The sequence below is a fragment of the Protopterus annectens genome, chromosome 13.part0 (genome assembly GCF_019279795.1).
Source record: "Protopterus annectens isolate FY-2018-M chromosome 13.part0, PAN1.0, whole genome shotgun sequence".
Lineage (NCBI taxonomy): Eukaryota > Metazoa > Chordata > Ceratodontiformes > Protopteridae > Protopterus > Protopterus annectens.
The window spans coordinates 308171113-308194626 of NC_056747.1; the positions used below are offsets into that span (position 1 = coordinate 308171113).

The 23514-nt window shown below is 39.1% G+C and overlaps 1 protein-coding gene across 4 annotated transcripts in view; it reads right to left on the reverse strand.

The window, feature by feature from the left end:
- Positions 1-1874: 1874 nt before the first annotated feature.
- The window catches only part of SHC2 (SHC adaptor protein 2), a 584758-nt gene continuing 563118 nt past the window's right edge, over positions 1875-23514 (reverse strand). For all 4 annotated transcript variants that reach the window (XM_044053899.1, XM_044053898.1, XM_044053897.1 and 1 more), the window contains 2 exons: positions 23150-23300; positions 1875-2408 (listed from right to left, as the gene is read on the reverse strand). In XM_044053899.1, the coding sequence (XP_043909834.1) occupies positions 23175-23300 (126 nt within the window). In that variant the 3' untranslated portion in view covers positions 1875-2408; positions 23150-23174. The remainder of the gene's footprint in view (positions 2409-23149; positions 23301-23514) is intronic.

Consider the following 23514-nt stretch of genomic DNA (forward strand, 5'->3'; position numbering starts at 1 on the left):
TATCAGTCAGAAAATGTGTTATCGCTATAATAGATCGTTAGCCTTGTAACTATGATAATGAACTGACTGTAAACATTAACTATGATCCCCAAAACACCATGTATATTGTTGGATGTTGAGTAAGTTGTGGCATTATCTAATTCTCATAGGTTGTCCCTGAAAACTAATGATCTGTATCTAAGCACTGAATGCTGCTAAATACAGTTTTGTATAAAATAATTACATATTTGTTATTAAACGTATCAGAAAAACAGCAGCAGCCCCTAGCAGCTTGTGCAACAAGGACAAATATCCAGTACTTCAGCTTACCTTATCAAGGTAGCTTCCCCAATACTATGACAGCTTTGTAAAGCTAAAAGGAATCTATCTGGTTTTCAAAACTTAAGGGAGTGAGAACAGAATTAGGTGAGGCAGAGTAAGAGCATACACTGAGAAATGTTTTGGCAAATCTGACTGTACTGTAATCTGGCCACCTAAGTCATCAGTCTTTAATTCTAATGAAAAGGTGCAGGACCACCTTGCATGGATATCCAGATTTACCACTCAGTGTGGAGTACAGTTCAGGCACTCAGTTTGACTGGGGGTCTGAACAGTACAGCAGAATATGCATATACTATATCACGGGGGAGTGTCTTTGGAAGCAGCTATGTGCTGGATGGTCCCGTGAATTCAGTTATCCATGGCCTGTCCTCAAAATGCTGATTTGTCAGTATACTGGGACCCCTTACTAATGAAAGCATGACATAGTGTTATTGTGCCACCATTGCCATGGGATGGCCTGGCAGTAAGGTGTTCCATCCCTTCCCATATTGAAAAGTGAAGCTTGCTCATTGGGTACTGAATTCTTTCCCTCCTGGTTGATCTTTCATTGGTATGGTGCCATTGTTAAACCCATATCACCAACAATAATGTCCTGCCTTTGCACACAAAGGCTGGTGCTTAATAATTTTCCAGAGTTGTGTATAACTATAATACTTATTATGTACATGACTCAAAATACATATGTAGCGAATATGGCAAAATGGGGTTGAGAGTTGGCATTATGGTTAAGGTGTTTACCTCACAGACACAAGGTACAGTGTTTGATTCTCACCTTTGAGGAAAACTGGCTAACTTTAAAATGGCCCTCAAGGGCAGTTAGCCTAGTACTTACCTATGAACTTATAAACTGTGATTAACAGCTTTATTTTTCTGTTAGTGATTCAGTGCCATGCAAAACTATGGCTAGCAGTCCACATGGTGCTAGCTTGGCTCAAAGGTAAAAGGTCTCTGTGGTGTGTAGAAACCCACACGTTCCTTCACATGGGTTTGGCTGTTATTACGTACCATGGAACACAACTCCCAGATTTGTTGGTCCTGGCCATTTGACAGTTAAACCTGCATGGATGATCGGTCAAGGACTGCATTAGGAAAGCTTTGCAGGTTTACCTGCATATAGGACTATGGCATTAAATTACTTCAACAGAAGCACAGAATAGTATTAAAGTTCACTGAGGGTGCTACCACATGAAGACTAAAAAGAATCATTGCGAGTGCACTAAGCAGGGACTTCTCTGTAACTACTGCACATCTTTGGGAGTTACTGGACAAAATTCATGATAGCCAGTGCCTGACATGCCTCTGCTGGATTTGTTGTTCCCTAGTCTCTGCTGGGGTTGGTCATGAAGTAGATCACTCACTGTCCCTTTGTCACAGGACAGTATTCCTTAGGATGTTCAGTCTTTTGGTGTTTCATGCTTGTAATGAATTATTGCATCTTAACATTCCAAACATAAATATGGCTGTTCTACTGGTGGAGAGGCTCAGCAACTTGTGTAGACAACTTGATTTTTTTTAAACTTCAGCAGAAATTGAAATGATTAAGTAAAACACAATTATTTAAGTTGTATTTATTTAAAAAAATCTTAAGCAAAAATTTGCGGCCTATAATTACATTCACATCTGTGAATTAATAACTGAGAAATAAATATTCTTCTATATATATATACAGATTACAGTCGTATACAGACCCAGCATGTGGGAGGAGGACTAGGAAGAAGGAAACGGAATACTTTCTGCTGCTTTTTCAAACATCATGTCCATGAAAACAACACAGCAGTCTGCCTTTATTCTGTCCAGGCATTCCTTTCCTCTCACTCCAATTCCTTGGCCTTCAAGATGGCTTTTAGTGAAACACTTTGGTGATACCCTGCGTGTAGGGCTCTGTGTCTAGTACCATTCTAAATGGCACCATTTACTTCATGAAGTCTTAAGTAGTTCCTCTCACTACTATAGAATATATGGCTGTAGTATTCCTTTATCATCCCATACAGTCAGCATGTAGTGCCCAGTTCAATTCCACTTCATCTAAGGCAACAGTCACTGATTTGCAAGGCATTCTGGGTGCAACTCCAATAAGCTGTTAATGCCTAGAAAAGTAGTGGAAAAAGTATCCATTAATTAAAAAAAAGTATTCACTAGATTACAAAGCAGATTTTAACATAAATTTGCTAACAGTGCAGTAGTCTGCATTTATCTTTTAACCTGGAAGGGCAGTCGTATCAAGAATTAATTTGCAGATGTGCCCTTGAAATACTGGAAAATTATGAGATTTACTTAAACTTGGAACATTCAACTACCTTATTCTTAACTTGCTGCTCTAATCCCCCTTTTTGATAATGGTTTATTGTGTCTTAGAAGCAAATCCATCCAAGAATGTGTACAAATATCTCTGGTTTTCTTCTCATTACCATCCAGTTTAAATAAACAAAAAATATTTACATTTTATGCTTCAGACAGCATCTTATTATGACTAGTGCTGCTTAATATTTCTGTCCAACATTAACCAGTCTCACTATGGCACATGTCTAAATAAAACATTAAATTTCATTTCAGCTACAGATCAGTGCTTTATAATCTACTTCAACCTGACATTGTATTTTGGGAGTAATCTTGATACAGTTTCTACAGTCCACTTAATTGCACATTTCTCCATTTATCTTAACTAATCTTTTATTACCTCAGTATATTTACGATTCTCGTGTTTGTCTCCTCTTTGCCCTTCTTCGTATCAATGCTGCTTGTCATAGTACTTATGTTTCCACACTGCTATCTATACCTCACTACTAAAAGCTCTCTATCAGGAAAGAGACAGAATTTGTGCCTGAAACATTGCCACCAGGCAATGTATGCTGCATGCCCATGCTAATCTTCCCCGAACCACTCCTTCCCTTACTACCTAATCTCAATCTTACTCAAAAGAAAAAACAGTCTCTTGCAGTCCTAAACCAATACTCATTTGTTTTTGTCCAACTTTTAAGGTTGCTCTGCTGTCAAATTGTATTTAAAACAAAAGGAAATTGGCATCTAGATGACTCGTTTCATCATGGTTCCGTTCACAATTACAGTTTCATTTTCTATCAGTCCCCATCATGCTCACTGCTTTGAACATATAATTACTATTACCACCTATCAATATGTGTTAGCAGGTGCCAAGGATGTTCTGCATTTCTTAAACCACTTGTGTGATATCATCATCATCAACATCCTGCAGTATCTATCGTTAGAAATATGCTGGGTTTTATAATGATCTATAAGCATGACTGGCTGCATTCAAAGCACTCATCCAGTTCATCTTGAAGGCCAAATTACCACAGATCTTACCAACCTAACAGGACTAAATTAAGCCAGTCAGTGAAATGAGGACCTCAAAACACCATACTGTTTATGTTCCCTAGCTAAAGCATCTCAATTTATAGTAGTTCACCTCCCAAATATCATAAGGAAATTTAAATTAATTCTTTCAATAATATGCCACTTTTTGCCATCTATTTAAGTGTTGCTGTCTCTATTTTGGCCTATATTATTCTTCTCCATACCTATATCCTGTTTCTTAATTTCTGTTTATCATTAACAAGCTTTCATCCCTCATAATTTCTAATATTCAATGTGCAGGTAACTGCACTCAGTTTAGTAGTATTTAACAATTATTGCCCAATAATCTCTTAAATTATATCAACTTTCAGCAACATAAAGTTTAATGTTTGTAATTATAAAGATGTCATTATGAAATGATCAAACCACATATAGCATATATTTGAAACATACTGCAGTATTGTATTTTCTTAGAAAAATCAGTTTTATTTCAAGGATACTGCTCAGAATGTGGTTAGTTTGCATTTTGAGTAAGAGATACATGTTAATGACCTTGTAACTTGACAAAGCAGTTTTTCCCCCAACAAGGCATGGTATTTGGCAGCTATTATGATAGAGTAGATACTGTATCCATCACGTCCAAAGATATCTTTATCCAGACCAAAACATATACTAAATAAGGACACAAGACTAGGAGAGATGTTTCCAAGATGTTCACTTCTGTTCAAACTGTACATAAAAGTCACACCCAGCCAGGTGAAATATTTTACAAATGATGTGCGATACAGTTCAAAAAGCCATTTTATTAATACAATGCATACCTTGTGACTTTCATAATGCAATTGTTTCTCACCTTCAGTGATAATGATTCCAAAAATGCTCTGGTTACAAATAATTCATTCCCATTCTTTTTCTTCTAAAATATAGCACCTGTGTCATGGGCTTGCATTTTTGCATGAAAAATATAGGATACATTACCTTTGGTGTTTTGATACTAGCATTATTTACAATGGCACTCGAGACTGGCTGTAGAATCACCCCTACATTCTTAACACTCAGATTATGACAATACAATTACCTTTCAGAGATAAATACATTTTATCTGATAATACAGTTTCAGTGTAAATGAAACAACTAGCTATTTATGGTGTCATACTAAATCACAGATGGGGTGGAGTACCCCATAGTACCACAATTGCGCTAATATCGTTCATAAATACTATCTCTCTTGCTCATGATAACAATAAACTAGTCTCCTGCCTATTCCTGGACCTCTCCTAGGCCTTTGATATGGTCTCCCATCCTCTTCTGGCTAAACTATCAAACCTTAATTTCTCTTCTTCTACTATTACCTGGTTTTCTAGCTATCTCTCTGATCATCTGCAATTTGTCAAATGGCTCTCAGCTCTATCCCCTCCCCTCCCAGTAAAAATAGGAGTCCTCCAAGGATCTATCCTTGGCCCACTACGTTTTAATATTTTCACTAATCTACTACATACCTCTTGTCTCCAGTCATCCCTTATACAATATGCAGATGACTCTACAGTCATCACCCTCTCAGACACTCCCTCCGACCTCTACTCTGTTCTGCTATCCAAGCATCCTTTAACTCCGTAGAATTCTGGCTCTGTACAAACTAATTCTCAACCCTAAGAAAACTAAACTCTTACTCTTTCTCCCCAGAAACCTCACTAATCTCAAAACAACTTTTACTATACTGTCCCTCAATAACACATCTATCAGCGTCTAATCCAGCACAATACTCCTAGGAGTAATAACTGATGACCAACTTAAGTTTGATTTACATTTGCTTAACTGTATTAAAAAGACACACCAAAAACTTGGACTCCTTTACCGCAACAAAAAGTTCTTAACAAACAATGCAAAAATAACCTTCTCTCATGCATACCTTCTTAATAGCCTATTGTATAGCTGTCGCATTCTTACTAATCTAAACTCCACACTCTTAACTAAACTCGAATCAACCTACAACAAGGTGGCTTGATTCGCTGCACACCATACTTATAAGTCTCACCACTGTCTTTCTCTAAGACACTTAGACTGGTTAGAATTACCTCACCATCTCCTCTTCTCTCAACTACAGATAATTCACTCAATTCTATACCAACACTCTTTCTGCCATAGCCTTACTCCTATTATCTCTAAATATTCCCTGACTAGGTCCCTATGCAGCTGTGACGAACAGCTCCTACAAATATATAAACCCAAGACCAAAACTGGTTGCAACCTCTACAGCTACAACCCTGCCTTATCTTGGAACAAACTCCCCTTAGAAATTAGATCCCTTAAACACCCTAAACAATTCAAAACAGCCACCAGGGAATACCTAAAATTTCACTGGACTTGCCACTGTACCGATCCTCCTTAACTACTTTCCCATGAATTTAAGACTCTTATCACCTCCTCTCCTCTCACTTACAGTCTCTTCCTGCATAATTTCACTAGCCCCCTTTCCTTGAGCATTTATCTAAACTTTCCTCCTTTTAACCTCTATTTTGGCATCACTCTTCCTCTCAACTCCTCTTTCTTTGTTTTTCTCCTCTACAGAACCAATATATGCCAAAATGACAACAACTTATTTTGTTAACATTGCTGACTGTCAATAATGAATTATTTGTACTGGTATTATGTATACTCTTGGCACAACATCCTCTCCAACTACTAGTGTAAAACTCAACTCACATTGTATGTATTTATTGCATAATTATGACTGTTTATTATCTAATTCCTACTTTTTTTTTTAAATAAAAAAAAATTGCATTTCACTGTGGAGCTTTTCTCCCTGGGTCTCCGCTGAAAATGGGCCACTCAGCTCAGTCTGACCAACCCGGTAAACAAATGTAAAATACAAATAAATTTCATTTGTTTGCATCTTATAACAGACTTTTTTAGCCCTATATACTGCATTTGCTATGAACATATAAATCTAGCTAAGTGATGCTAAGTTGAATGAAACTGCATTTTAACATGCAATGTGTGTGTGTGTGTCTAGGGGCGTTGCATATTATTGTGCATATTCTGTGTTCAGGATTTCATTTTTTAATGGAATATTGGACGGTGCAGTGGTGCAGCGGTAGTGTTGTTGCCTCACAGCAAGAGGTTCTCCAGTTCTATTCTTGACTAGAGTGCCTTCTTCGTGGAATCTGCATGTCTTCCCTGCATTCGTGTGGGTTTTCTCCTGGTACTCCAGTTTCCTTCCACATTACAAAGACATGCATCTGGAGCATTTCTGCCAGGGCCTCTGCTGAAAATTGGCTTCATTCCAAATCGGACTTCCCCAGTAAACAAATCTAAAATAAATAAATTAATAAATATGAGACTTAACACAAGCTCTTACTGTCCATTGCTATCCATTTAATTTTGTAAATCTTAAATATGTTACTGATATGGTATGTATGATCTATATTACTACATAGAGTACCACTACCATTGACAAGAAAAACAATCGAAAATACCTCATCAACATCAACAGCTGCCATAGCCATAGCTAAGGTGTAAATAAAGGGGGTGGCTGCCCTGGGTGCAAGTTGTTAGGGGTATAATTGGCATGGAAGGTGCCAATTGATCCCTACAAAAAATGTCATGTGATCTGTGGGGGCAAGTGCCAATCAGTCCTTGAAAGTGCAAGCACCAATGGTAATTATTTAAGCTGCTGCCCTTTAATTTAGTACTGCTTAAATGATTTGCTTAATGAGTGTGTTTGTGTGTGTGTGTGTGTGTGTGTGTGTGTGTGTGTGTGTGTGTGTGTGTGTGTGTGTGTGTGTGTTTATGTTTGTGTTTGTGTTAGGAACTATAGCAAGAAGCTAGCATAACTCCTTGCTACATTTTCTGAAAAGTGTTCCATGCAGTACATAGACATGTTATCTAGAATACATAATAGCTTTCTGTCTGAATTTGTTATTTAATTCTATTTGAGGGGGTGTGCCAGTTGTGGGACTGCCCAAGGTGCTGACTAACCTGACTGATCTAATTACAGCTCTGATAGCCACCCATGTTGATCACCGAAAACACAAACGCCAACCTCCAACATGCAAATGTAGACACAGACATTGACACCGACACCTAACAAAACATAATACTATATAAAAACACTAATAAAGTACCACCTTTCCATACACCAGTGATATGCAATCTAGACTTATTAACACACATACCAAAAAAGAAATTGTTCTTACTTATGCTAACTCATCACATGCAGTAAACAGGCACACAGCAATAGAACATCTCTACCATTTACCAGTAACACATCCAATACACATTGTATATAGCCAAACAAGTGTTGCCATTATACAGGTATGCATATTATAGCATACACACCTCATAAAATAAAAAGTATACCAACCAATCTGCAGCATATAGCATTCTCATACTACACTTACTAAATAAATAGTACTTAATCACCCCAAGTAATCTACAGCTAGTATAAAAAGCAGAAACATGTTTTTGCAAGGGGCAAGCAGCTTTGTGCCACCATTCTAACACACACATATATATATATATATATATATATATATATATATATATATATATATATATATAGACAGATATAGACACAGTAACCTAGTACAGAAGAAATGTAGTTTTCCATCCTTATGGGTAGTGCACACTTTCCTTAAAGAAGAACAAACACCCAAATAAGGGAAAACTTGTACAGGAACAATATCAGCAGACTGCTTTCATAACTTCTCATGTAGGATCCATGTCAAAGATTACTTCATATTCTTATTAAAAATAAGAAAACAGGATTCAACTTGGTATTGCTTGTTTAAACTTGAGTTTTTTAAGTTAAAACAAGAGATGGTCGCTTTCACCCTTGTCAGAGCTTCATCAGATCTAAGTTATACATAACAGTAACAAGCAATATATACTTTTATATTTTCCACACAAAACCATCATGTAAATTACTAAGAAAGCATTAATCCAATAGCACTTAAACAGATCAAATTCAATGAGAGTGATTGGATCAGTTGTGCATTCATAGTTTACATCTTTATTGTAGTTGGTGCTGTTTACTACTTATTTAACTATGTACAAACACACAGTGTATTTGGCTGTTGATCAGTGTGCCAGCATGTAGTCCTGCATTGTTGTTACATTACTTCTTCTTCTTTCGGCTTTTCCCAGTTAGGGGTTGCCACAGCGGATCATCTGTCTGCTCATGATTGGCAGTGGAGTTTTACAGTGTCTTGTTGCCAGCTGGCGCCCAACCTTCCACAGAAGGCACACACATGCATTCACACCTAGGGCCAATTTAGAGTGTCCAATCCACCTACGTCTTTGGGATGTGGGAGGAAACTGGAGCACCCGGAGGAAACCCACGCGACCAGAGGGAGGACATGCAGACTCCACACAGAAGGCACCCCAGCCAGGGATAGAACCGGAGAGCTTCTTGCTGTGAGGTGACAACGCTAACCGCTGCACCACTTTGGCCGCCCATTGTTGTTACATTACTATAGTACATAATAAAATAGAGGGCAGTGAAACTAAACACTTTGTGGAATGCTGCGATGGGAGAGGGGAGGAATGTGGTGATTATCAGAACTTAAAGAATTACTCTACTGTTAAGAGCAGGGCTGTGGAGTGCGTAGAACACCAACAACATAAAAAATCCAGCTGTCCAAAACTGAAAACACCACTTTATTTCTACCACAACAGAGTAAAATATTTTGCCAGTGATGTTGCCACCTGATACTGTGCTGGTCTGTTACAGGGATTAACATAACACCTTAAGTGGCACTTTTTTATCTCCTTCAGGAGATCACTCATGGTGACTCAAACTAAATAGTTGTGACCTGTGATTTGGCCATAATCATCACTGCAGTCACCCCAGTATGTGTATGCCCTTTGTGTGTCGTGCCATAAGATAAGAATCTTGCTTTGACCTTGACTTTCACAATCTGTATAGTTTTGGTAGCAGTTAGAAAACAAATAGAGGACAACTCACCTGTTGAAGGACAGGTTTAGTCTGGATGCCCATTTTGTATCTTACTGGAGATCTCTTGCAAAATAGCAGTATTTTTTCAGTGGGGCCTCTGCTGAATCAGATCATCCGGTTGTGCTCTTTGCTGGTAGAGAGGCTACACAGTCTGGCCTGTCTCACTAGTCATAAGATCTTTTCTTCCTTTACATGGGAAGAGGCGTCAAGATTTTTTAAGGGTGTCAAGATCAGGAAATCTCTCTCCCATGCTGCAGCTAAAGTGCATTGTGAAAAAAACAAAGCAAAGGAGCAGAGAAACAGTGTGTGAATAAAGCACCAAAACCCAACTTCTTTGTACATTCAGGGCTGAGCAAAACTTTCTGCAAAAACGCTAACAAGGTGTTGAATAATTGACACCGCTTTAGTCCTAATAGCAGGATGAAAATAATGGTTTTATTTAGCGTTAATCTAGTTGGAGTGCTTGATACTAATTTACTTGGTGATTTTATGCCATTAGTGTGGACTTTGTTCAAAATGAAGTGTTAATTATTCAACACCGTGGTGGTGTTTTTGGAGGAAGTTTTGCTCAGCCCTAAAAGAGCGAAGTAGTTCGTTAAAGTGCATTGCGGCAAATCACATGCAGAGCATGATTTTTGCTGAACTGTATTTAGTTATGTTGATTTTTTCAGAAGAAATAGATGTGGTTCCACCTTTATGGTTTGGCCATCAGGAATCATCTTCAACTTGTGTGACTGCTTGACTCCTGTCTCAGATCTATAGGGCCCATTATTTACTATATAGTTTGGACATTTGAGAATGATTTTTGTATTCCCAGCTTAAAGAAGTAGTTACCTCTGTCCTCATGAAAACTTGTTTTGATTCAAGAAATTTAGAAAATCGCTACCCTATCTCCAACTTCCCTTTTATAACCAAGGTTACTGAAAAAGTGATTTACATTCAGACGCATTATTAGTTAACATCCCATCCTTGAGCTTTGTTGGTGTTTGATGCATTTGGCCATGGTAGCTGTGCTTACTTCCACTGTATTCAGCTCATTAGTCTGTAACTGCTCAGGCTGCACTCATTCTGTGGTTACTTCCTCCAAAAGCCACACGTCATGTTGGTTCCACTATTGTTTAAGGTTAATATGCTTCCATATAAAGTAGATGCATTTGCTACCAATGCCATGCTACTGATATCCATATACACCTTTTTTCACAAGACTGTGCCAGAGTCAACTGCTGTGAAAGCCTACTTGGAGTGTCCTTCTGTGGATGGAATAGTTGTCAGTGGTCTAAAACTCAACCTAGTAAGAACCAAGTCAAAGCTGGTCTAAGCCACTGCTACTTTATTATAATCCTTCCCCTTATTTTTCATTAGGAAGAATAGATCATATACGCATAATCTGGCCACATTTCTTCATGACAGGCTAACACTTAAGGAGCAAAAACAAACATTAAGACTTCATATTTTCATCTGACAAATATTGCATGGATCAAGTAGTTTATGTAATATTTGTACCTTGCTATTGTGATTCATGCAGTGATGACTGCTCACCTTCTAAGCTGTAATGTCTCTTACTTTAGGCCTCTCTATGAGAATTTACTTAACTGCATGAAGTGCAGAACTCTGTTCTCGGGCTATAAGGCTTTTAATTGGATAGACTCAGCCCAGCCATATCAACCCTATGCAGTAAGAGCTGTACTGTCTGCTGCTCCCTGACAGATCTTTTGTAAATATCCTAATACTTATCTGCTATGCCCTGCACAGTCTCTGCCCTGTATACCCGAATGAGCTTCTAGTATCCTGTATGCTGGTGAAATGTCCTGTCTGCCTGACTGAGGTCCTGGTATCCTGTATGATGGAGAGAGTTCTATGATCATCATTTGAGGTTTTCGTAGTTGTTCCCAGAGTCCCTTTGAAGACTTCTAATAACCATGTTTTGATTACTTTGGCTTTTGTTACAGTGCAATTAACTACCTTCTTGTATTTGGGAGTCCTTTGCTGATGCCTCTTTCAAAGAGCACAGAGATGCAATATTTTAGAAAAGTGCGTTTTTAGTGTTCATAATTTATTATACAAATGTACTGTGTTTTAACCTTATTGAGTTAAATTTACTGCTGGATTACTTTGCTGTTCACAAATTACTGTAAAATGTATATGCTTAGGCAAGTAGACATACAAATAATTAAAAAATAAATAAATACCATGAAATCTCATTCAGACTGTGTTATGCAATACAGGGTATGTGCTAGAAACTTTTGGGGAGATTGTCTGTCTGAGGCAGCAAAAACATTTTGACAAACTTAACTCAGAAGATATGTTTTCCTGTCAAGAGGAAATATATCTGGCCATAATTATTTGTGGGTTGGGATACAGTTACTGTAGTTGACATCACTGCAGTTATTAGAGTCCTCCATGGTGGTTAGGCTGCAAGTGTGGCTAAGAGGTAGCAAAAGATGTCAAAGGTGCTTTGAAATGTTGTGTCAGAGTGGTTTATTAACCTCTTAAGTGTTGCATCTTTGGAATAGCAAACTGGGGTGGTAGCTCTAACTTTGTGAAAAGTAACCAGACAATGTGTTCCAACTACAGGGGGCCATATTCACCATCCCTGGAAAAGTCGTAGCCAAAAGCTGGAAAACAGGCTGTTGCTGATATTTAAATCTTGCATTCAAGAACTATATGGATTCCTTCTATGTTATGGAACAGTGGTTAGCCTTGATCTGTTGCATGAGATAAAAGTAGTTCACGTATCTAATTTACAGTTAGTGGACTAACAGATGATTTATGAGCAAATGCCCTGACACATACTGTGACACGTCCTGTAGGGCTGTGCAATACCAGGGTCACTGCTGCCTGCTATCCAGCCCTCAAATGAAAAGAGATGTGTAATACCCATTTTACAAATAAATAAATTTATAAAACTTAAAACTGGGACAGCGGCAACAGTCTTGTGAATACTGACCTGCTCTATAGTTGTAAAAGGAGGTGCTGAGTACCTAGACTATGCTCTCATACTACAGATAAGTCTACTCCCCATCGTTATCATCTACAATCATGAGCTGTGAGTAGTGCCCAAAGGTGCCCCATCATTTTGTTTCTAGTCCAAGACAGACTGTGCAGCCTTGGGATCCTAGACAGCATTAACTAACATGGGTGCTTCTTTTAGCTGAACACAACTGAGGTTGAGTAGGCATCTTTTAAGAATGTCCCTTTTGTGGTACCCATTCTGTAAAAACATGTCTTTTGTAATTTGTGCGTATACTGATCATGTCTAAATGTATCTGTAATTTTTCTATTATGGAGCTTTTCTCCCTGGGCTTCTGCTGAAAAAGGGCCTTTTCAGCTCATTCAGACACCCCCGATAAACAAATGTAAAATAAAAATAAAATAAAATAGTTGACTGAGTCTGGTCCACTTGGGGGAGACCTCAAGGTGATCCAGGATATGCTGGAGGTGGAAGAGTTGGATATCTCTGGCATAAGCTGGAATCTTGAGTATGGAAAGGAAAGTCTGGTATGTTCTGCTTAGTCTCATGCCACCGTGACTTATCACGACAAGAAAGGTGGAAGTTGCATTCCTTTGTTTTAAAACATGAATTTTTAAAATGTAGCTTAACATTACGTTTTCTTTTTTATAGCATTTGATGTCATGGAATGGAACAGGATGAAGCAGTGGTATACTTAATGCCTTTGGAAATATGAAGTCTGACATCAACTTTCCTGTCTTAATCAGTTTTCTGTTTTTAAAACGAAGGCAATGAATGATAAGTGGAAAGTGCAGTGAAATGTAAATGTTATAATACTTAGGAATGAAATCTTAACTGCTTTGAAAATGGAGGGAAAGAATTCACAAACATATTCAATCTACAAGGGCAATATTAGAATTCTTTCTTCTGTAGACATCTTTAGTCCTAGTTCTTGCAAAAGAAAGGTGCATCAGGTCTTGGCAACCTGAATGAGTGCAATGGGGTGTTTGCACAAGTAAGGTTGGGTAAAAGGGTGAGGTGACTGGTGACGTATTACCATACCAGAAAGTGTTATGAGACATTACAGTTGCCCCATTCTGTTCATACACAAACATCCCAATTGTTTCCAGAATATTTATGCCTTGTCCTACAGGCAAGTGTTGTAAAAATCCCTCCTGTACTCACAAATAGTATCATAAGATGCAGATTCACATTTATTTATAAACTGCTCATTTATGCCACTTCACGTGCAGCCTGAGGGACTGAGTATGTTACAGAAGCCTCATTGTGAATCATTTAGGAGCATCTAGCAGTGGGGGAAGGTACAGGGGAAGGGTCATTCGGCATGATTATTGCTGCTGGGAACATAAGAGGGAAAATTATTAGAAAGTGAACAAGGTTTGGCAATGGAATGGGTATGTGTGGTGTATTTCCTCTTACTGTTATCAAGGTCAGAACATGTGCGTGTGTGTGTGCGTGTGTGTGTGTGTGTGTGTGTGTGTGTGTGTGTGTGTGTGTGTGTGTGTACTCGTATGACATGGGTCCTCTTAAGGTAGAGGGTGAGGTACTACAAATAAACAGAGCCTAATGAAGACTGATGGGGAGGTATGATTGGTCAGTTTTTCCTTCCTACTGCTGCTAAGGAAATAAGAGACAGAATGGCTTAAGATAGCACTTGACTAGTCGGTAGGAGTAATTGGTGATGCTGGCCCTCCACTAAGCTGCAGTGAGTTGTGCTTCACTTCCAGTGAGGCCTCAGCATGTAACCAGCTGAGAAATAAACAAGGTCATTGCAAGGCTCTCTCAGCCTGAGTAGATGATTGTGCTAGGGTTCACTTGATGGCTGGGTGGTTTTAGAACATTATGGTGAGAAGAGCAGAATCTGGCACCTTCTTTCCAGGTCATGCCCTGTCCACAGCAAGATAACAGCATTTCTATCCCCAACCACATTTGAGCTACATATCCAGTACAGACAGTTTTTTAATTTACATCTCTCACTCATCCAGCAGAACACACACTCAAATCAAAACATAGACACCTAAAAACCGACTAAATATACTGCAATGCTATCCTTAGCAAAGCATATGACAGATAAATCCTGCTGTCAGTTACAAGGAGCGCTAACATAATCTACTATTCCACACCTGGCACAGACATTTTTAGTTTACACAATGGACCCAGTTACACCCACCCACTATGCCATACTATCCCTACAAAACCAGAGTCAAGTGTCTCCTACAAAATAGCAGCTCATTCTGCAACCAGCAACTTGCAATACCCTGACATGTACAGTCCCATTCCTATAGCACAAGTATTTTTAGCTTACAATTCTCACCTAGTTACACACATTCTTCAGTATGCATATTGATTTAGACTCCACACACACACACACACACACACACACACACACACACACACACACACACACACACACACACACACACACACACACACACCATGCTGTCCTGTCCCCAAAACGTGCTTTTCTTCATGATCTGATTCAAGCAAATATAGACTAACACACTCCCAACAAAGCAGCTAGTGGTGTGCTGAAACATTCATTTGTACAAGACATGAGTTTGTGTAACTAATTTGTATATAGATCCTGCCTTTAAGTTAACTTCTTCTTCTTCTTTCGGCTTTTCCCGGTTAGGGGTCGCCACAGTGGATCACCTGTCCGCTCATGATTGGCAGTGAAGTTTTATGGTGTCGAGTTGCCAGCCCAGTGCCCAACCTTCCACGGAAGGCACACACATGCACGCGCTCATGCCTGTAGATAATAATATGTAGTATGAATGAGAAGGGCTAAAGGACTTGGGCCTTGCTGCAAGGGTGCGCGCCCCTCCCTTTTGCTAATCTGCAGTACAACCTTTTTTTTTACTATTTCAGTTAAAATTGAAAACTGTACCACCAAAGCAGTACACTGTTCAGAACGTTCCTCATTTGGGAGTACCTTTTCCATCTTTACCCACAGATATTTTATTTTATTGCATTTTTTCTGTACTATAGTGCCACTGTCACATTCGGAGAAACAATTGGAGTTACCTGTCAGAAGACTAGTTGATCCTAAGATCCAGAATGACTTGCAACTGAGTCACCCTAAGAAAAATATTCAAGGGGGAGAGATGCACAAGGGTTAGACAGAGAGGAATGTCTTGAAGTGTGGAGTATAGTAGTCCCAGCCTCTGCCTGGTAGTAAAGCGAACTCAGCAGTGTCATGACCATGAGGTAAGCTTTTTTTTGGTTTTTCACAAATGTTCCTGTTGTCCCATGTGCACGCGCGTGTGTGTGTGTGTATCTTTCTATGTGTGAGAGAAAACTGCCCTTGCAGCAGCACTCTGCATAACTTGTGTGCTGGACCCTGCATGAATGTTTCACAGTTTTCTTTGGGCCTCCTAAAATGTGTCATTTTCTGGTAAATTGCTGAGAACTACAGTATGTCAATAGAGATCTATAGCTCTTGTTGTTCAGAAAACAGGGCATCTCTGGTTTGATATCATATTTATGCCCTTTTTAATCTATTATTAACTAGGTAACTCAGTTTTTCTGGGGCAACCTAGGAGAACTGTCATTCTAAGTGACTTGTTCAGAGTCACACTGTAGGAAAATTCTGTAACCTTTACAACAGTAAGTAGATGATTAAGAGCTTATAGCCTTAGTCCTCTGTATTAACTTCCAGAGCTTAACTTCTTCACTTTCTGGTATATCATACTGTCAGTCAGTAATGCCAGCCATTAGAGTTTAATAGTTCTTGTCATTCAGAAAATGCATGTTGATACAAAACATGTTGTTGTGTTAACTTTAAGTGAATTAGATTAGTCTGTCTCTTACTCGTCTCTGATATTCCAGTACATCTCTGATTTAGGGTCATTTATGCCCTCTCATGACTGATATAATGATTAAGGTTATAGCCTCCCAGCTAAAGTTACAGGGTTTACTCTTGACCTCCAACCAATGTCTGTGTAGAGACTGGATGTTTGCCCCATGTCTCTGTGTGATTCCTCCAAAACACATGCTGGGTGTTTCCATTTCAAACTCATTTATGCACCAGCTGTGATGTGCAGTTTCCTCTAATACAAAATCAGTCACGAACAGCATGCCATGTATGTGGGCTTGCCACTCAATGGCATAAAAACTGGCTGTAGGTGATTGGGTTGCATTTTTCTAATATTGCCAAAATGGGTATGGATTCATACCCATGCTAAGTGAGTTGAGGACCTAGCCTACTTTGAACTTTGCCAGGGACCCATGCTAATGGTAAGAGGGTTCTATGTGCCTCTTTTGGCCAGTGTGTGTCTGCCATAAAGCCCAGCAGCCCCAAGTCAATAAACCACTGGCCAGATGGTTCCTAGATGTCCAGTCTGGGTTACCTGGGATAACTCTATTGAATGAAAGCTGGATGTAAAATCAGTCAGCCTGCCAAACATGAACTAAGGATTGCTATACTGAATATAGGTTCACTGACAGGATGCAGCTTTGAAGTAGATGATGCTAAGACTGGACATCCTGTGTATCCAGGAGACAATGTGAATGAACAGTGCAACCAAGCCATTTGGCTTGGGATAGAGAGACTCTCAGTCAGGATGAGAACAGACTAGAAATGGTATGGGAAATGTGGTGATGGAGAGTCCTCTAAAGACAGTGATGGATGTCATTAACAGTCATGATAGCCTCGTGGCAGTCAGATTCCTGTGTAAAAATAGGATAGTATTCATAATCTCAACCTATGTCATAACCCTGCTGTAGACATTTATTTATTAGATAAATAAATAAATAAATAATGTTCACAGCAGGGTTGTGACAGCAAGGAAGAGAGTGCATTCAGGCAGCAGATTAAGGACCTACTAGAAAAAGCAGAACAACAGGAGTTGGTGTTGATAATGGGGGATATGAATGCTCATATCAGGACAGATAGAGTAGGATATGAGGAGTATCACATGGGTGGAGCAACAGGAATAAAGGAGTGGCCATTCTACATTTCCATCAGGCAAATGGCATGGTTCAGTAAGACAGACCATCACAAGGTTTCACACAAGAGTGGCCATCATGTAACTCAGAAAGACTTTATCCTAGTAAGGAAAGGGCATGTAGTAGAATCAGGGATTGCAAAGTCATACCCAGTGAATCGTTCATCCACAGTATAAACCCCTTCTGGCTACAATCAGTTACAAGTAGTGGTCAGGGAAGGTCAACGGGCTAGTCTGAAGACCCAAAAACTGACCACATTGAAAGCACAAGAGTGCAGGGAAATACTCAGCACCTTTGGAAGAAGAGGAAATATGTGGTGTCAAAGAATGGCATCATCTTAAAACAGTATGTGTGAGGACTATAGAACAGGTGTGTCCGAGCCAGATATAGAGATAAAGTACATAAGGAAAGCTGGTGGTGGAATGCAGAAGACCAAGAAGTCATCTAAAGAAAGGAGTGTGAAATAGAACGGAGGGGACAGGTTATGAGGGAATAGTGGCTGGATAACAAAGAGGCTAAGGGAGACAAATCACAGTAACAAAGAACAAGGTACCAGTGACACTTCACCAGCTACTAGATAGTAATTCAACACATGGCTCAAAGAAACTATCAGATTGCAAGGCAAAGACAGAAAGATAAAGAAGACAGTCAACAAACACCATTCATAAGGTATGTCAGCAGTAACCTACTCAACAGTCCATAGGACATCGAAAGGAGATGGAAAGGGGACTTCCAGTAGCTTCTATAAGAAAACTCCATAGAAGCTGTACTGTCCCAGGTGCAGCCTATGGAAAAAGAAGAGGAAAATCCCACCCTAGAAGAAAGTAAGAACAGCATTAAGGAAAATGAAGTCCGAGAAAGCAGCAGGCTCAGTAATATCATAGCAGATATGATCAAGATGCTGGGTGAGGTAGGGGAGAAATGGTCCCAGAAGGTACTCATAGCATTATGGAGCGGAAGGAGTGTAACAGATGACTGGAGAATAAGCATTGCATTGCCAGTGTACAAGAACAAAGGGGATAGTTACAACTCCGGGCAGTACAGAGGTGTCAAACTCCTGTCACACTACATGAAAGTTCTAGAGAGGGCGATTAATAAACAATATGGACAGTAGTAGAAAGTAAGATGTGAGATGAGCAGTTCGAATTCTGATCAGGATGCAGCACAGCTGACCCAACATTTTGCAGTGAAACAGACAGTTGAGAAGAAGCTACAGATGAGGAATGAGTCCAAAAGGGCATTCCTGGACTTATGACAATGCTCCAAAAAACTGACTTGGGTAGTCCTGCGATGGTACAAACTCCCAGAATCACTGATAGAATTAGTGCAATCTATGTGAAAAGACCTATTGACAAGTACAAACAGTGTTCATAATCACAGAGGGTTTCCTAGTGGAAGTGGGGTGAATCATAGTTTAGCTCTGATTCCACTGCTGTTCATACCGGTGATGGATTACATTTGCAAACAAGCTAGAGGCTCAGACCAGCAACACTGCTGTATACAGATGATGTGGCATTACACGCAGACTCTGAACAAGAACTTCATCAAATGTTGTGGAAATGGAATACAACACAGAAGACACGTGGGATGAAATGGAGTACAGATAAGACAACTGTCATGGCACCAGACTGGGAAATCAGAAGAAGTTGAAAACTGAGATAGAAGGGGAAAATACTAGAACTGAAGAGAAGGGAAGTCTGAATGAGGAGATCAAAGCTAGAAAAAGAGGGGATGCAGCCAACTGGCCCAGAATGTTAGAGGTAGTTTGTGACAGAAGAATGCCAAAGAAGCTGAAAAATAAGGTGTACAAAACAGTGGTGTGACCAGTATTAATGTACGGTACACAGACCTGGGCAGTGAGGGTACAGCAGATGAAAAATCTAGAGGTGATGGAGATGAAATACTTGAGATGGTGGAAGAATGCACACTCTGGGACAGATGAAGAAATGAGGATATCAGAGCAGAAGCCCAAGTACATCAATTGCAGAGAAGGTTAAAGAGAACAGATTACAGTGGTCTGGGCAAATGTTCAGGAGAGCAGAAGACAATCTGTTGAAGAGGATTTAGGAGAGAGACCGGGTGAAGGTAAAAGAAACAAGGGCATCCAAAGACCTGTGACAGTCAGACATGACTGTTAAAGAAGGTAGAAGACTGGCATTGAATTGAGAGATGGCAACAGCTGACATGGTACTCCAATCCCATGTGGGAAATGGGAAAAAGGAGGTTGATGAAGGTGAAAAGGTGAAAGGGCCTTACAAGACCTTTAGATATCAGAGATCCTGGCACCTAAAAGACAACTCACTGTCACTCTATCTTTGTCCTGCCTAATGATAGGTGAATTAGTGTTTCTGACTATAACTAAAAAGTTTTTATTACAGTGATCTGATGTTGTGGATTTGCAATGAATTAAAACCTGATCACTCTTTATTATAAGTGTGCCAGAAGGTGATGCGATGTTAGATTTTCACTGAGACCTAATCTTTGTGTGTCTGGAAGGTTTTGGCAAGGGTTTTTTTTACAGCTCTGTGTAAGACATTATAATGTGAGCTGGTGTAAAGTGTTCTGGAAGAGTGTATTGCTTTCAGTCTGTATTTTTTGTTAGAGTGAGGCGTCCATGTTGGTTAAATATTTGCATCTCTTACAAACAGAATATCTTGTACTGAGTAAAAGTTTATAATCTGTGAGAATTAGGCAGTTACTACACTGCCCAAAGATTTGAAGTGCTATGAGGCTGGCAGCAGAAGGAAGACAAGCAGGCTGACTCTCCATTTTAGTCCACGGATTTGGCGAATTTGTTAGAATTTCACACAGTACTACATTCAGTTAAATGAGATAGTTATCAAGCTATATACTATAAGGAGATACAATTAGTTGTGCTAAGTAACTATTTAAATATATCCAATGCAGAGGAGCAACCAGCTGCTAAGGTCAATGTGGAGCTAATTTAGGTAAAACAGAGCAGAGTACCGGTGATCTGTTAGATTCTTCTTTGAGGACATGCTGTGAACAGGCAGCTGTCATTTCTACAGATATTGCCAGTCACACTAATCACTATGACATAGGAGAGGTTAGGTGATATAGAGACAGATATGGCTTAAGACACTTGTGTCTATACACATTCATTTGCAATGCTGTTGCGCTGAGTAAATATGGGCAATTTTTTAACACAGAAAAGGTGAAAAAATTCAGACAAGCACACTGTCTAATTGCAAGTGGCACCTTCAAGGTTCTACAACAACCAAACTCCTAGCAGTGATAGGCTCTGCCTCCCCTCTCATTAGAGTACAAAGTAGTAGCAATCTTTGCTAGATTTCTAATAAATCACCAAAAACATTTGCAGCTATTAAAGTAAACTCACCAAGAACATAAAAGCATGTATCCAACATCTTGTAGGGCTTTTTTTTGTCAAATTCTGTGGAAAACTCTCATAATCAGTTGCCTAGCAGCTCAGTGTGTAGCTACTTATAGCAAATGAGCTCTAGGCTGTGGAAATGTAGGCAATTTATACCAAGCAGTGTACATCACTGACTTTGAGAGTAGTACAACAGGAAAAAAGTATTTGGAGGATGTGATCTGATGATGTGGATCGGGAAGAGGAACGCTATAGTTTGTAACTTAGTTAAATGTATGGGTGAGTAAACTGCACTACATGAGCTCTTTGTTAGCCATAAATATGACACGTAAAAAAGCAATAATTTAAATATAACAAATGTACATTATTAGAAAACTATTTAAAACATGGCACTACAGTGAAACATACTATTAAAGATAAAACACCTCTGGCAGACATAACCAAATAATTCATAACTTTCTCAGTACTTCAGACACACTGTGTATGATATAAGAAAACCTGTACCACATGATGACAGAGACAACAGATTAATTGATTATATAACTGATCCTGTACATTTACAGGAAGCTTCACCCTGAAATATAACTTTAAGATGCTTTTGAAACTTTTCAGGGTGGTTACAGCATTAATGTCAGCATATCTAGCTGTGCCAATGCTAAAGCTAAGTAGTAAATGAATTAAGTCAGCAATAAGCTTGAACAAGTTCACAGTGCAGTGGGACGTTACAACTCATGTCATCAAAAATACATATTGCTTTGAATGGGCTAGCTATTGGACCCCAGTATGGATTTGGCAAAAAAAAAAAAAGATTCAGTATTTCATTTTTAATTAAGGTGTCTGCTGGTATGACTGAGTAATTTTTCATGTAGCCATGATCTGATGAGCCTGTTTTAACTGACACCTTTCACTTTCCCCAAGACATTTTAATTTCAGATTTAGTTATATTAGTTAAGGGGATATAGATACAAAATAAAAAAAAGGGGAATGGGGCTTGTCCATATGTAAAAAAAAAATTGTCAGTTTGAGCTTATTCGATTAAATGGACTTTACAGACTGTGGATTTCTGTTTAGCAAGGCAATCAGATGAACCATTGTGTTTGACTCACTTGACAGGGCTTTGCATATCACAGGAACTACTTGAATAGCTTCCTGTTTTGTCACCAAATCTGAAGATCATACTATTTTCTAAGTGGCTTAAAGTGACACAGCATTTATACCTTTCTGTTATAAGGACGGGGAACTCAGAATGCAGTCACTTATTGTTTGATCAAGCATCTTGACAAAAGTATGATAATCCTAAATTATGGCAATTTCTGATCAGGTTTAATTACTGTGGTTCTTCTAATATCAGGCATTAAAGGCTAGGACTAGCTCTGGTGGTATAGACTAGTAGCATAACCCTGACTGCCTGCAATTATGACAAGCAGTGCAGAGTTCTGATGTGTCTCTCTGCATATCCCTCAGGATTTGGGTACAGAGACTTGAGTTCAGCTAATGAACCAGGTAATGGGGGAACCATTCAAGGAGGTAGGCTGACATGGCTGATGGCCTGCACGTCTATCTTGGAAGTGGTGGGGAGGTAGAGTTTGGCAATAATCAGTTAATGGGAACATAATACAACAGGCTGACTACTTGTGAAGATGGGAGGTGAGGACTGGGGTTATTATTCTACCTGTGATTGGTTTGTGCAGGTCTTGCCAAGGTAGAAATGTATGGGGTAGACAGTTTGGGGCAAAGTAAAAGGTTAAAATCCCCCCGAAGACATGCAAGTTTTGATGAAGATCCTCATGGTCTTCTCACATAATACCTATAAAGTCAAGGTTTATGGGAGAAAGTGATGAGAGACAGGAATCTGAATCCAGTACATTACCAGAAGAATAGAAGAGGATGAATAAGGGTTAGAATAAAAAAAGGATGTGGAAAAATAAAAATACGTAAAAAAAAAAAAAAAAAAGAAGAAATCAAGAAATGTTCAACACCTAAAGGTGCAGTTTCCCTTTGTAAGTAGGAACACTGAGTTTTGGGAATATTTACTTAAGAGAAATTTGAGGGTACAGTTGCATATTAGCAAAAGAAACTCTCACATTCTGTGCCTGGAGACAACCTACTGGAGCCCCTTACAGCCCATATTCATTTTTTTAATTTTGTTGTGCCACTCAGGATACAGTAAAGGTAACATACAACTGTCCAACTAAAGTAAATAAATAGTTCATTACATTTTAGAAATAAGAATATGTTAAAAAGTAGTTCACACCTACAGTGCTTATTGACAACAGGAAAGTACACTTACTGTTTAGATAGATTCCTTCTGCTTATCAGTTCTTCCTTACTATCTGCCTGAGGTGGACTTCACTCTCAACTGCAACAATTGGCAACTCATTCTGTAGGTGATAGCTGATGAGATGGCTGATGCTTTCAAACAAGACATCTTTTGTTCGAACCTGTGAAAACAGTTAATACCTATGTCATCACTTTGTATGTTCAGATGACTTAAACTGTACTTTTGGAAGGAATCCAGCTAGTACATCTGAGTCATACGTTATTGTAATTTATGGCTGAAAGAGACCAAAAGTTTCTTCTACCACACCCTAATGGCTTACGAAAGCAGATTAAAATATGTTTGACCATGAATTCAGTTTTAAGAAGTCACTACTC